The following is a 14,275-nucleotide window of genomic DNA, read 5'->3' on the forward strand; positions in this document are numbered from 1 at the left end:
TTGAGATTACGTAGCCAGGTGCAAGTAAGGTCCTCCCTCAACACAGATTGATTGAAGTGCTGTACTGTGCCTCCAGGAGCCACAGTACGGAAGGTGCAGCTCCAGGAGAGTGGGAATAAACGTGGCTTTAAACCAGTTGTGCTAATTTATAGCAACCTCCCATGGACTCTTTGAGCTGCTCCACTGTCTGGAGTAGCCCAGAATCATCCACTCAGCTCCTGATATGTCCCTGCCTCTGCATGACCCCTGCAATTCTATGCGCTGCCTTTACAGGGGATTCTTGCGCCATATTCCCTACTTCTGTACACCACTGCATCATGTATAGGGTCAGGAAACAGAACCTGCCCTTTTCTGTTATAGAGTTTGTTATATCAAAGTCGTACTGTTTTCTATAACCCAGTAGAGGACTCTGTGGTGACACATTTGTTTATTTTCTGTTAAAGAAGCCAACTAAGATTCAAGATCTATATCTGAGCCTGTCTCTTTTATCTATAGTCTGTTACCCACATCCCCACAATGCCCATTAAATAGCACAGATGGGTTTAAACTGTTTCCATTTTTTCTTTAACCAAACGTTCATAGAATTTGTTAAAAAACAGTTAGCTGAGGAGTAAAACAAAGTGAGCCAAATGTCTGTACATTACATTTTTAATGTTGCATTTTATGACATTAGAAGGAGGCGGGGAAACAAAGAAGTAAGCCTCAGAGGCAGAATATAAATACAGAGTGTATGAATATATGCACAGAGTGCAGCACATTGCATTTGTAAATCATTTAAATGCCGAAACAAAATTTACAAAAGCATTTATAATTTCTTTATACATGTTGACCTTCTTTTAAACATAAAAATAGTTTAGTGAATCTTACAAAGATCAAAGCCTTTCACCCTTCACCAAGTTAAGGATGGTGAAGAAAGTGTATTATTTAGAAAAACAAAATACAACTTCAAACAGGTACCAAAGAAACAGTATCTAGTCATCTTCGGTGAAATTCAGCCTCAGGCAAAAGGCCAGCAAAAAGCCAACACATCCTGAGACTTCAGTGGGCTTAAGTAGTGGGTGGGCTACTATTGGCTGAATTTTACCCCTAATTTCTGAAACTACTCCTCTCTAACATACTATTTATCATATACAATAATCAAGTGCCCCATTTCCTGCCCTTATCCAACAGATTTTTAAGATGTTTTCATTTACGTTATGATGGATATGAAAATAAAGTATTGTGCCTCATGTCCCAATATGAGACCTCAATCCTACAAAGAGTTTTGCAGAATTAGCTTTATGCATTGTGAATGGCCCCATCAAAATCAATGGTACTATTCACATTGTGTAAAGGTAATTACATGCATAAATCGTTGCAGGACTGGTGTCAATTCACATTACTGATATATATAAAAATCTCTCACTATATGTTCCATTCTATGCATCCAATGAAGTGGGCTGTAACCCACAAAAACTTATGCTCAAATAAATTTGTTAGTTTCTAAGGTGCCACAAGTACTCCTGTTTTAATTACAACACAGAATACAAAAAAAGTGTAGAGTCCTCACTTTATACTTTGTTTATTACAAATATTTGCACTGTAAAAATGATAAAAGAAAGTCTTTCAATTCATCTCATAAATACATTGCACTACAGTACTTGTATCATGAAAGTGCAATTTACAAATATCGTGTTTGTTACATAATTGCACTCAAGAAACAAAACAATGCAAACTTTAGAGCCTACAAGTCCACTCAGGCCTACTTCTTGTTCAGCCAATTGGTAAGATAAGGTAGTTTACATTTACGGGCGATAATGCTGCCTGCTTCTTATTTACAATGTCACCTGAAAGTGAGAACATGCATTCACGTGACACTTTTGTAGCCAATATTGCAAGGTATTTACGTGCCAGATATGCTAAACATTCATATGCCCCTTCATGCCTCGGCCACCATTCTGAAGGACATGCTTCCATGGTGATGACACTTGTTAAAAAAATTAATGTGTTAATTAAATTTAAGACTGAACTCCTTGGGGGAGAATTGTATGTCCCTTGCTTTGTTTTACCCACGTTCTGACATGTGTTTCATGTTATAGCAAAGAAGGTACCAATGTGAGATTTCTAAAGATCGCTACAGCACTCGAGCCAAGGTTTAAGAATCCGAAGTGCCTTCCAAAAATCTGAGAGGAACGAAGTCTGGAGCATGATTTCAGAAGTCTTAAAAGAGCATCAATCCAATGCGGAAACTACAGAACCCGAACCACCAAAAAAAGAAAATCAACCTTCTGTTGGTGGCATCTGACTCGGAGGATGAAAATGAACACGTGTCAGTCCACATGGCTTTGGACTGTTATCAAGCAGAACCCATCATCAGCATGGATGCATGTCCCCTGGAATGGTGGTTGAAGCATGAATGGACATGTGACTCGTTAGCACATCTGCATGTAAATATCTTGCGATGCCAGCTACAGCAGTGCCATGCAAAAGCCTGCTCTCACTTTCAGGTGACATTGTAAACAAGAAGGGGACAGCATTATCTCCTGCAAATGTAAACAAACTTGTTGGTCTGAGCGATTGGCTGAACAAGTAGGACTGAGTGGACTCATAGGCTTTAAAGTTTTACATTATATTTATTTTTGATTACAAATATTTGCACTGAAAAATGATAAACAAAAGAAATTGTATTTTTCAATTCACTTAATACTCTAGTGCAATCTCTTTATCATGAAAGTTGAACTTACAAATGTAGAATTACGTACAAAAAATAATTGCATTCAAAAATAGAACAAAGTGAGCATTGTACACTTTGTATTCTTTGTTGTAATTGAAATAAATATATTTGAAATGTTGAAAACATCCAAAAATATTTAAATAAATGGTATTCTATTATTAACAGCACGATTAATTGCGATTAATTTTTAACTGCTTGACAGCCCTAAACAAAACATGTTTACATGCTACTGTATTTTAACTTGTTGCTAAATGTACCCAAGTTAAAGACCATTTACACAGAAAATAAAATATTTGTCCCATGATGAATGATTAGAGTAAGGAACTTGCTGTATGATGTGTGTATGAGATTATTATGAGTGTAAGTGTTTGTGGAATCAGACCTTTAGTTTGTGTTCATCATGAATAACTGAGCTCCATGCCACAACTCAATAAATTGTTGAGGCCTCAATTCAGCAGTCTATCCCTGTTCAGCAAAGCACTTAAGCATATGCCTAAATGTTTTGCTGATTAAGGACTAGTTTTATTTAAAAATTAAATGTATACTGAAGTTCTCCAAAATCTTAGCAGTAAGTTTATCATACAGCAGTGTTTGCAATGGCGTGAGAGCTGACACTTCCAAGAGAGAGGTATTTTTATGTCTTTCATAAGCTGCTTATTTTAAAAATTATGTAGTATTTTATAGTGCTACTTGCGAGTAATGTCACTTGCATTTGTGAGTGTATGCAGGATCAGACTTCAATCTTCTGTGTAAGTTTACCAGAACTCCAAGTACATTTATAGGGAATTGGAATCCTAGGATGTTCAGCAGCGGAGTATAACCATGTTTGCATGTATTTAACATGAATATCTATCTGGATTTTTTTCCATCATAATCCCCAAAGACTAAAGACAACTGTCTCTCATCTGAAGCTCATAAGCACCACGGGCTTCTATCCCTGATATCTCTATCAGAGCAGTTAGTCTACGCATTCCATTACCGAATTTTAAGTTTTAATAAGATTTACAAAACAATCCAAGTATGAAATTTCTAGCTTCAATCATTAGCTGAATATAGAAGTTCTGATTATAACTTATGATATCATGCTGGGGGTTTTCATCCTCATGTAGCTAAACAGCTTCACTTATTTTGTTCTAAGATATCTGGCCTCAAACAAAGTGCAAAAAAGAAACCTGCCTGAGAAAGATAAGAGCAACTGAAAAGGAAGAACTACAATGGAAGCTGGAACTCAAGCTTAACAAAAAAGTAGCAGGCACTACCATGCAACCACCCATTGATACCCAAATACATGTCAGCCAGATGTTCATATTATCACACCTCTTTGTAACAACTGAGAGGTGAAACTGATCTTTGCTAATTTACGTATTTTCACATACAATAAGAAAATATGGTTTAACATTCATTTTAATTTAATCATGTAAACATTATGTACACTTTAGATTTTCTTTGGACTTCTTATTCTATGTTATGTTACTGGACAAATAGCAGCATGAACCACTTAACGTCTTCAAAGCACTGTACTAACATTAACTACTGTTAATCCTCATCCCCTTCTGTGAGGTAAATAAAACATACACCATTAAAAATAATCAGTTACTGCAGCATTGACTATGTATCGTCTAAGTTAAAACAGATACTGCAGAGAAGCATTTATACCATAAACATGGTAAATATTTACCATTTAATGGTGCTTATTGTAACCAGGTATTATCTCATTTTATAATTGGGATCTGAGAGTCACAGCGGGAGATTCTCATCTGGTGTATATGGCATAGCTCCATTGTCTGCAGTAGAACTATGAAAATTTACATGATCTGAAGATTTGGCCCACTGAAGTTAAGAGTCAATTTTCTGAATGTGGCCTCTAATTTTAGGTGCCACTCTTCAGACATCTAGAGCCTAATTTCAGAGATGCTGAGCAACCAAAATTTAAACCGAACTCCATGTTGGCACCTTTGAAGCTCAGGCTCCAGGGCCTATGTTCTCAGAAGTGACAAGTAATTTTAGGTGACCAACTACACTGATTTTCCCAAGGCCACAAAGCAAGTCAGTGTTATAGTTGGGACTTGAATGGAGAAAAGCTCATCCCATAAATCCCAGGCTCAGTCTATTAATCCATAATCCTTCTGAATATGCTAGCCTTCATGTTAGTCACTACAAGATCAAAAGCACTGGGGAAAAAAAAACAAACTGTAGATTGACAATAATAAGCGAAGTAAATTCTGGCACAGTATGAATCAAATCTGGTTCTGATGTCCAACACTCATTGAGAGTTTTTGGCGTTGTAAGCGGTTGTAAGAGATTCACGGTGGCATTACTTAAAGAAGGTATATGTACCCTGTGTCCCAGGACCCTTTGGACTTTTGGCACTATTATCTTGCTTACATAACTTGCTGCATTTGCAAACACTTTAAAAAATCTTCTGCCTCAAGTTATTTCTTTGGAATCCCGGAACAGATTCATTGTGACTGCTTGATTATCTGGCCAGTGGTGCAGAATAACTAAGCAACAGCTGCATCAAGCAAAAGAGCCCCAATGTTACCAGTACTTAAGCGTTCACGTAAAGTTAGCACATGGGCTAACAGCTGGCAGCATCAGTTCTTAGGTTGTTGCACAGCCTCAGATAAACTGTGCTTTCAAAAACCAGGATGGGTTGATGCAGCACACATACCCTTTTTAAGGAAAACCAGGCTGGTAAGGTTCATAGTTTTAAGTTTTAAAATACTGTTCTAGGGTAATTAGAGTACTGTGTAAAACATTGCTTCAGAAAAACTACCTTGATTCTAAAATAATGCACGCAAAGTAAAACGAAATTCTATCATCTGTTTTTTCAGTGCTGTGGCGTGCGTGTTTATTTAAATTAAACTAAATCTAGTATTCTGAATTTGCATCATAAGGAAATCAAACTTTAGATTCTGAACCATTTTATAAAAATCTGATGTTTGTTAAATAACCAGAGATTCACATTAAAATTTAGATAATTCTATAACACTGAAAAGGGACAGAATTTGCATGCTGTTAACAAAACTGAGGAATGCAATTACCTTATAGCCATCAATGTACATTGGGAAAAATTCTGCCCTCGGTTACGTCTGTATAACTGAGAGCAGAATTTAGCCCCTGGTTTGTAACTGCAGCATTAATGACAAAAAACTTTTATAATTAAGAAAGGAACTTCATTTGTTAGGCAACACTGGCTTCCAGCATAACAAGAGGGGAAGAAGTGTACCAACCCCACTGAGTGGACAGTTGTTTGGACAGAATGAATACATACAAAATATGAAAAACACCATGAGGTTTAACAGGTGAGGGATATTGAATATCATGCCATTGGTTATGATTAAAAAGACTTTACAACTCTCCAGCAATTTGCCCTTGGGAGTTTGTTCAAGTGAGTTTCTCTACTAGAAGTTCATGGATAAACTGGAAATGACAGTGGTGCTGTAAAAGTGTAGGTAGAAAAACAGTGCAAGGCCAAAGGCTGAACATTTTAATTTGTCATGAGTAACCCCCAACACTACCATTACCACTCCTAAAGAAAACACATACATAAAATACTCTCAGCTTATCATAAATCACATTGGCCTGCATTGTACTCTATGTTTAGAATGTACTGACTACCTTCCTGCTTCACTTAGAAGCTCTGGATGAAGAATAAATACAGTCTTTCAGACTAGTACACTGTCTACCTTCCAGTCATTATTGGTAGCAAATACATTCAACATTAATTTTTTTCAAAGAGAAGCAGACACTATTATTTAAGGCCTTTGTCCCTGTTAGTCTGTTCTGCAGACTATGCTTCCTTAAAATAAGATGTTTACCACTGTTTCAGCAGCCAGAGAGCGAAGTTGAACGAAAAGGTCACATTTACAGCTGCCAAGAAGGCAAAGTTCCTGAGGCTTAGCCAAACAAAATAAAATTGATGTTCACTTTAGTTTTCTCTTTGTACTCTGGGAGGGAGGGTAGGCTAGAGGATTGCATACCTTTTTCTGACTTTGCATCACATTTCATTCTCCTTACAGCCCTTGCCAACTGGGGTTGGAATTACTACTGATTGTAGAGAAAATGCATGTAAATTGCCACAAATATCAAATGCACAAACAGGATCCCATAACACAAGTAAGCACCAACTAATGGTGGTATAAACACCATGGATCAGAATTTGATCTCAGTTATTCCCATGCAAATCCGGAGTGAAGTCCATGAGCTTCAGAAGAGTTATTCTGAATTTACATTGGCATAGTTCAGATCAGGATCTGAATCATGCTTGCAGTGAAGAACCAAATTAAACTAGAACATTAAATAACAGCCTTTTAGAGACATAAAGTAACTAATAAATTAATAACAGTGCTCTTTACCCTTTTGGGGGATAGAAATAATAACTACCAATGAATACAGCTAATATTTATCCAGGGATTTGTGTTAGTTGCAATAATTCTAAAAGGGTTACTTGGTGGGTTGGGTTGGCCACATCTGAAACCTGTATGAGTAATTTTTACAAGTTTCTTGTTGCTACCCTGTATAACCTGTTTAAAATGTATAAAGAACTCTGTGTGTGTGCGCGTGCATAATTATTAATTATGTACTTTGTGTGGATACATACATACACACACCATACATATACATACATGCATCGTATATGGTTTCCTGCATATCCTATGGGAGATGTAGCATGGCCTTCGCTAAAACATTAGATTTGTTTCCAGAAGTTTACAACATCCACAGTACTCACAAAAGGCAGAGGGAAATGGAGCCACAAGTAGGTAGAGCAGTCAGCCCAAGAATGAAGAGCCATGTATATAAACCTAACATTTCAAGAAAGATGTGCCATGGTTGACTTGTAACATCACCTTTTAACACAGCATATACAAGACAGTGATTTCCACTGAGGCATTGGCAAATGAGGTTTTTGTTTTTTTTTTTTAAATAGGAAAGAATATTTTATTGGTTGCTACTGCTCCCACTGAAATCAATAGTAAAAATACCATTGACATCAACAGCAGCTAGTTTGGCCCCTTTTTCATAGTTATGAATATCCAATTAAGATCAGAGTGTGCAATAGCTAGATCATCTGGTTTTATATTTGTGCCGATTGTGAGATGCACATGGTATTTTCACAGTTGTTAGGTAATACACCTAAATAATATAATTTAAACATAGTTTAGTGTGGTGTAGATCATTGGTAATTTTGTAATACACCAAAAATCACTGGTGTGGCATAAGTGAGTGTGTTCACTGTAGTACAATCCATACAATACAATAGTTTAGCTATGAAACGATAATTACCAGAATCCATTCTTGGTAAATATCCTCTTCATTATTTCTCTAGTATTCCCCTGCCCCCACCTGCTGTGGCATCTGGTTGAAGGGAAGTTATCAAATATATATGTTATTTTAAATAGGTCACAAGCCAACAGATAATGGCAACATGCTTTTTCTTCTTTTACTTTATAAATCAGCAGAGTACTAAGAAGTGGGCTTGTTCATTTGCCTGTACTCCCTCTACTGGCTGCATGACTGGTTCTGCAGAAGCAGAAGACCAATATTGCATAATAAATACATGCTCAGATTCTGGAAGATCCCTCTTTCTACAAGATTTTAACAGTTTTAAAGGTGGATCATATTTGTGGCTGAATTACTTGACAGTGACCTTTTTTTAAAAATTACATTTACACACTACAATCCCCCAGTCATTTCCTGAACTGTGGTTTGCAAGCAATATAGTGGTCTGAAAACAATAGGCACTTAGCCTCAAAGTTGGCAAGTAGAGGGAGAATTATTTGGTACGTATGGCACCAAAACCCAATCTTTGTGCTTTCTCACATACATCTACTATATAGACTGAGGAAGAAACAGACAGAGTTTTAGGTTGTCGGTGGGGCATGCTTTTTCTTTTTGCCCCTGCAGGATTTGCAGACACAGCAGATGATGCATGGAGATGCCACAAGCAGCAAGGGAGAAGTCACCAGCGCTATGATACCCAATCCCACCAGGATCCCCACAACCTGCAAAGTTTAAAGGGAAAAAAATTAACCAACAGGAAAATAAAAAGTGTGTATGTGTGAGTTGCAATCTTGACAGATGATTGTGGTGAAGGAGATTTCACCTTTCCCTTAATGTTTGTCATTGCTCTGTTTGAGCTGGTTATCAGCATACCTGTGTTCTGTTCCACATAACTGAGGCTCGAGAATGGCCCAGTTTGTTTCTGCAGGGGCCTCTGTCATAATGTCGTAAGAAGATATCATTCTGAAAGATAAAAGAAAAACTGTACTGAGCAGGTCACACTAATGTGGGGAGATTAACAGGACAGGAGTAGAACTGCCACATTTCTGACAGTGCAGTAAAATTAACTGTTCTGGCAGAGAAGTTTGCTTGCCTGTTACTTAATTACTTTGAGAAATTAAATAGGAAACTTTAGATCTATAAGACACACTGTCTAAGGTATTTCATATCCCTAATATTTATCTTCTGTATTCCTAATTTTTCTCGGTTCTCTAGTCAGTTCTTCCATGGGGTTAATAGGCTGCTCTTTAAAATAGAAAGTCCCCACTTTTCTCCAACATCAAACTAATATTTATCAAACTAATTACTTTATCTCAAAAAGATGAGGGGCACTCAGTTTCCAAACACCCTCCCCCTGACAGTTCCCCTGTAGCTTGAGCCCTGCTTTTTCCATTCATTCTTTAACCTAACTTTATTGTTATATAAGCATTACCTTGCAGTAAAGTTTGAATACCTGAATCTTTAGGGGGTTTATAAGAGCTATATTGTAACCATGCAATGACTACACCTTGTCAAAGAAATCATTTAATTGCCTTATCTTTAACTGATTAAAACCAGCTAAGGGCATATCTACAGACAACTATCACAGCTTCACATGTTTAGACTACTATGGAAACTTGACACCCCTCCAATTTTTCATAGAGTTACACAATCATTGTGTACTCTGTGTACTCCAAAACAGACTTGAAAAAACCAGCACCCGTAAACAGACTGAACAGAAAGTTGAGCACACCCTGTTTAATGTATAGAGAATAAAGAGGAACAAGGAAGTTTCACCATTTCCAAACTGTGTAGCAAAAACCCATTTAACTTTATTTTACCTCAAGTGCTGGTACAAAGAGTTCTTTTCCTCACCTCCCACAAGTATTACTACTCACTGTGCCAAAAACTGATGTTATCATTGTACACCAGTATGTTCCACAGGACCTAATCCTGTGAGGAATTCAAAGTCAGTGCAAGTGGAGAATATTTGATGTTTTGGTGGCAGTGCTTGGCAACTTGCAGATCTGAGCACTTTTTAATGATGATAGTGTCCCTCAAGTTCAGACTTCCTGTTCTCCCCTCCTCTTGGGCTCTTTGTATCCCTAATAAGATTGTGAACATGGAAAGTAGTTTCCAAAACACTTTCATCCTCAAACTTATTAACTGGATCATTCTCTTCTGCTAATACAGCACTAGAGACTGACTATGGAGAAGTGACCTAGTTTAAATGAGCTCTGAATTGACCCCAATTTGAAACTGTAGCCTTTATCTGTGCCAGACCGAATCCGAACATTTTTAACAGGTTGGAATCCAATGAATTGGGGGGGCGAAGGGGGAACACAATTAAATTTGCTGTCCTTAGCTCTCAACCCAACTATCTTTAGCTATAGTATTGGAAAATCCCTCTTCCTCAAGAGAATTAGCATTGGACCAAGGGATATGGCTACAATCCACTTCAATTTAGGAAAAAAAGAAAAATCTCTTTGAGGCTCATTGGAGGCAGAAGTAACTTAAGCTTTGGCCACCATGAGGATCCATTTAAATATAAGAGCATTCACTCAAGTAAAGATCCTTTTATCCTTAGCATAAAGGAACAGAACTAGAACATACATGATTCCAGTTATGACATATGGAACTTATCCCCCAAATCCCAAACTAGCCTTGTTCTAGAAGCTTCATCACATGGCACTTACATCCAAGTTCTGTAGGCAGTACCAGCAAAATGTATGCTTGCAGTTCCTACACATCATTTGAGCGCAGCCTTCATTTCGTTCAATATAGATCCGGCACACTGGGCACTGTTTAATTGGAGCCTCTGTGTCCGTCCTGGTAAGTGCTCTAGAAGGGTAAGGAAATATATGAAAGATGAAATTTCAGTGCAAAACCTGTGGCTGTATGACTGGAGTACCAATGTCAAGTAGTATATCATAGAATCATAGAATATCAGGGTTGGAAGGGACCCCTGAAGGTCATCTAGTCCAACCCCCTGCTCGAAGCAGGACCAATTCCCAGTTAAATCATCCCAGCCAGGGCTTTGTCAAGCCTGACCTTAAAAACCTCTAAAGGAAGGAGATTCTACCACCTCCCTAGGTAACGCATTCCAGTGTTTCACCACCCTCTTAGTGAAAAAGTTTTTCCTAATATCCAATCTAAACCTCCCCCACTGCAACTTGAGACCATTACTCCTCGTTCTGTCATCTGCTACCATTGAGAACAGTCTAGAGCCATCCTCTTTGGAACCCCCTTTCAGGTAGTTGAAAGCAGCTATCAAATATGCATCATTAGGTTCTTTAGGGCCTCTAGTTTGCACTCAACTCCATAGTCTGGCACGGTCCGTGAGTTTCAAGATTAAGAAGCTAACATCAGGCAATGTACTGGAAGTGTAAAATCTCATATTCAAGGGAATGCATTAAAACATATACTAAGAGCAAAAAAAAAACCTGCTCATGCAGCATAGAGACAAATTAAATGTTCAATTCCACTGATTTTACACAATGTACAAAGTAAACACCCACTACAGCCATGCATGTAACAGATATAACATTAAAAGAATGGCACTGGACAATGTGGAAAAGAGCTTCTGTATTTTGTTAAGATGACTGGACTGTGTAACTCAAAGTACTGTCCTTGCTTCTGCATGACAGCTTTAACCGCAAGCAAAGCCAAAGATCTAGTTTGAAGATCAAAATCATATGAAGACCTCACAGGCAATTCCAGTTTGATGAAACACCTCCTGCTCACCAGAATGCTTAGTTGTAACTCTTTCAACTCGTGCAAAAATATTCACAGTGGTGGAAGCCACAGAGCACAATAGAGAGTTTAAAGATGACACTGTGCATGCCAGTGAATGCTGTTCTGTTTCTGTAAGCACAGGCTAGCCAGAGAACTGGTGTGATGTAAGCATAAGAGTATTTACAGAATTCAGAGACATACAGCCATTGCCAGAACTACGCATCCCCACTAATAGGCTGTTGTAAGCACACACCTAGTGCAGTCATTTTCATCCATGCAAAGTGAGTGTAAATGGCTACCAAATGAGAATTCTCCACTCACACCAGTGGAAGAATTTTGCACCTACTTAGCACAAGAGTTAGGCCTAGTCTATGTACCGTTTTTATACCAGTTCAACTATTATGGTTAAGGGGTACGATTTCTCTACCAAAATAGTTAAATTGGTGTAATACCTAGTATAGACACAGTTATGTCGTTTTAAAGGTGCCTTATGATGGTATAGTTTATTCCCCTTTGTGACAGGTTGTTCACCCCAACTCTGGCCTGAAGGGGTAGGCTAAGAAGGGGGCCAATTAACCAGACAGGCCACAGCCTGAATAACGAGGGAGCCCAGCTGAGGAGGAATGAGCTGAGCTGTGTTTTATAAAGGCAGGAAGTTGGCAATAGAGAAGAGTAACTGGAGTTGCTTTCTGGGAGAAGGGAGTTTTGGGGTGGGCAAATCCAGAGCAGTGGGGGAGCCAGAAGGTTAGGAAAGGCTCAGGGAAAAGGCAGTAAAATCTGAAGTGAAGTAGACCTTAGCTACTGATCAGAGGGTCCCTGAGATGGAACTTTGAGTAGAGAGTGGGCCCAGGTTCCCTACCAGCCATTGGGAAAGTGGCACTAGCTAGGCTGTGAATGGGAAGACTGCCTTACACACATGACTTGGCTGGAAGACTAAGCCATGAACACAGAGCATCTTGCCTTACTGAGAGCTAGGAAGAGAAGGTAAGAGGTGCAGTGAGATGAAAAAGAGGCATTGGACCTGGAATCAGCTAATCTCCAGAGTGACCAGGAGCAGGCGCACTAGTGGGGAGCAAAGCGGTGACACCCTTCCCTGTGGAAATAGCTATATTGGTATAAATCACCTTTGTATCGCTATACAGTAACTGCATCCACAGTAGGGAGGTTGCATCACTTTAACTACACTGATATCATTAAAGTAGTATAATCTGTGTGTGTAGACAAGGCCTGAATGACACACACAAAGGTGCAAAGCACTGGATAACCCAGACTGAGGACCAGTGGAGCTTCCAACTCCATAAGTAGCTGCTTAATGCAGGACTAACAGCAGCATGTGAATTATATTTAGAAACACATCTGCAATGATGTATTAGAAATAAGTCTAAAATACGGAGAAGGCAGGTCCATGAAGTAGATGTGGCACTGGACACCCATTTTGTACCACTAGCAGAGCTGAAAGATGGCACAGCCTAGCTGAATTCTGCTCTTACCCCTGCTCAGTTGGTATTACAATGGGTTGGTTTTCCTGGCACAAGTGCTCTGGGTGCCACACTTCTTTGCAGGATGAACAGAATTTCAGGTGACAAGCTGGGCATTCTACAGGCACTGCTTGCCCTGAATCAATCAGTTCAACATGGCACATGGTCTGGCAGTCAGCAGCAGGGCACCACGTTCTGCATGGGTCCAAGTGGACTTCTGAAATGTAAATACGGAAAGAAAACTGTTTAAATCTGCATTCATTATACACTCCTTTTTTTCACTCCGATTACCATTTCTCTAGTCATACAAGGCCTGATCCGATGCCCACTTAGATCTTTAAAGGATTCTACATTGCTAACACTATGGACATTGTGCAAACAGTGTTGCACTGGACACATAATTAAGATGAGAATTTGTCAGACACTGTCAGACAAACTTCAGTCTTTTGCCATAAGAGGCTGGTGATAAGTTAATGAGTGAATGTTAGATAGTCTCCCCATCTCTCTCTAGAAGAGCCTAGAACAGGAGTTCTCAAAGTGGGGGTCGGGAGCCCTCAGGGGGTTGGGAGGTTATTATATGGGGAAGGGGCGTTGCGAGCTGTCAGCCTCCCCCCAAACCCTGCTCTGCCTGGTATTAAATACATTTTAAAGTGTTTTTAATTTATTGGGGGGGAGGGGTCACACTCAGAGGCTTGCTATGTGGAAGGGGTCACCAGTACAAAAGTTTGAGAATCAATGGCCTAGAACAACATTAGCTGTTGCACTATTACAGGCCCCTGCTGAATAGCTGGCTTATCCATTTAAGGTAGTCTCTGGAAAAGCAAATGATATGAAAAACTTTTCTTCCTTAAGGGCTGGAATGATACTCCTTCAAAAAATAAATAAATACTTTGCCACGTTTGTACTGCTGTGATTCTAAATTTAAACTGCTCGTAAGCCCTGTCCTTCAAGTCTTAGGCAACAGGACTGAATTACAAAAATAGGAATAAATACAGCTAGCTAACAGGTCTGTTAAAGTGGGACATTTTTACACGTCAACATGAATATGTACCTAATATCCCTCTAAAAATATAAGCAATTATGATCT

The 14,275-nt window shown here is 38.8% G+C and overlaps 1 protein-coding gene across 2 annotated transcripts in view; it reads right to left on the reverse strand.

Moving 5' to 3' along the window:
• Positions 1-630: 630 nt before the first annotated feature.
• The window catches only part of RNF144B (ring finger protein 144B), a 77,940-nt gene continuing 64,295 nt past the window's right edge, over positions 631-14,275 (reverse strand). For both annotated transcript variants that reach the window (XM_075125360.1, XM_048839984.2), the window contains 4 exons: positions 13,201-13,405; positions 10,672-10,816; positions 8,870-8,959; positions 631-8,718 (listed from right to left, as the gene is read on the reverse strand). In XM_075125360.1, the coding sequence (XP_074981461.1) occupies positions 8,578-8,718; positions 8,870-8,959; positions 10,672-10,816; positions 13,201-13,405 (581 nt within the window). In that variant the 3' untranslated portion in view covers positions 631-8,577. The remainder of the gene's footprint in view (positions 8,719-8,869; positions 8,960-10,671; positions 10,817-13,200; positions 13,406-14,275) is intronic.

Source organism: Caretta caretta, chromosome 2, assembly GCF_965140235.1.
Source record: "Caretta caretta isolate rCarCar2 chromosome 2, rCarCar1.hap1, whole genome shotgun sequence".
NCBI lineage: Eukaryota > Metazoa > Chordata > Testudines > Cheloniidae > Caretta > Caretta caretta.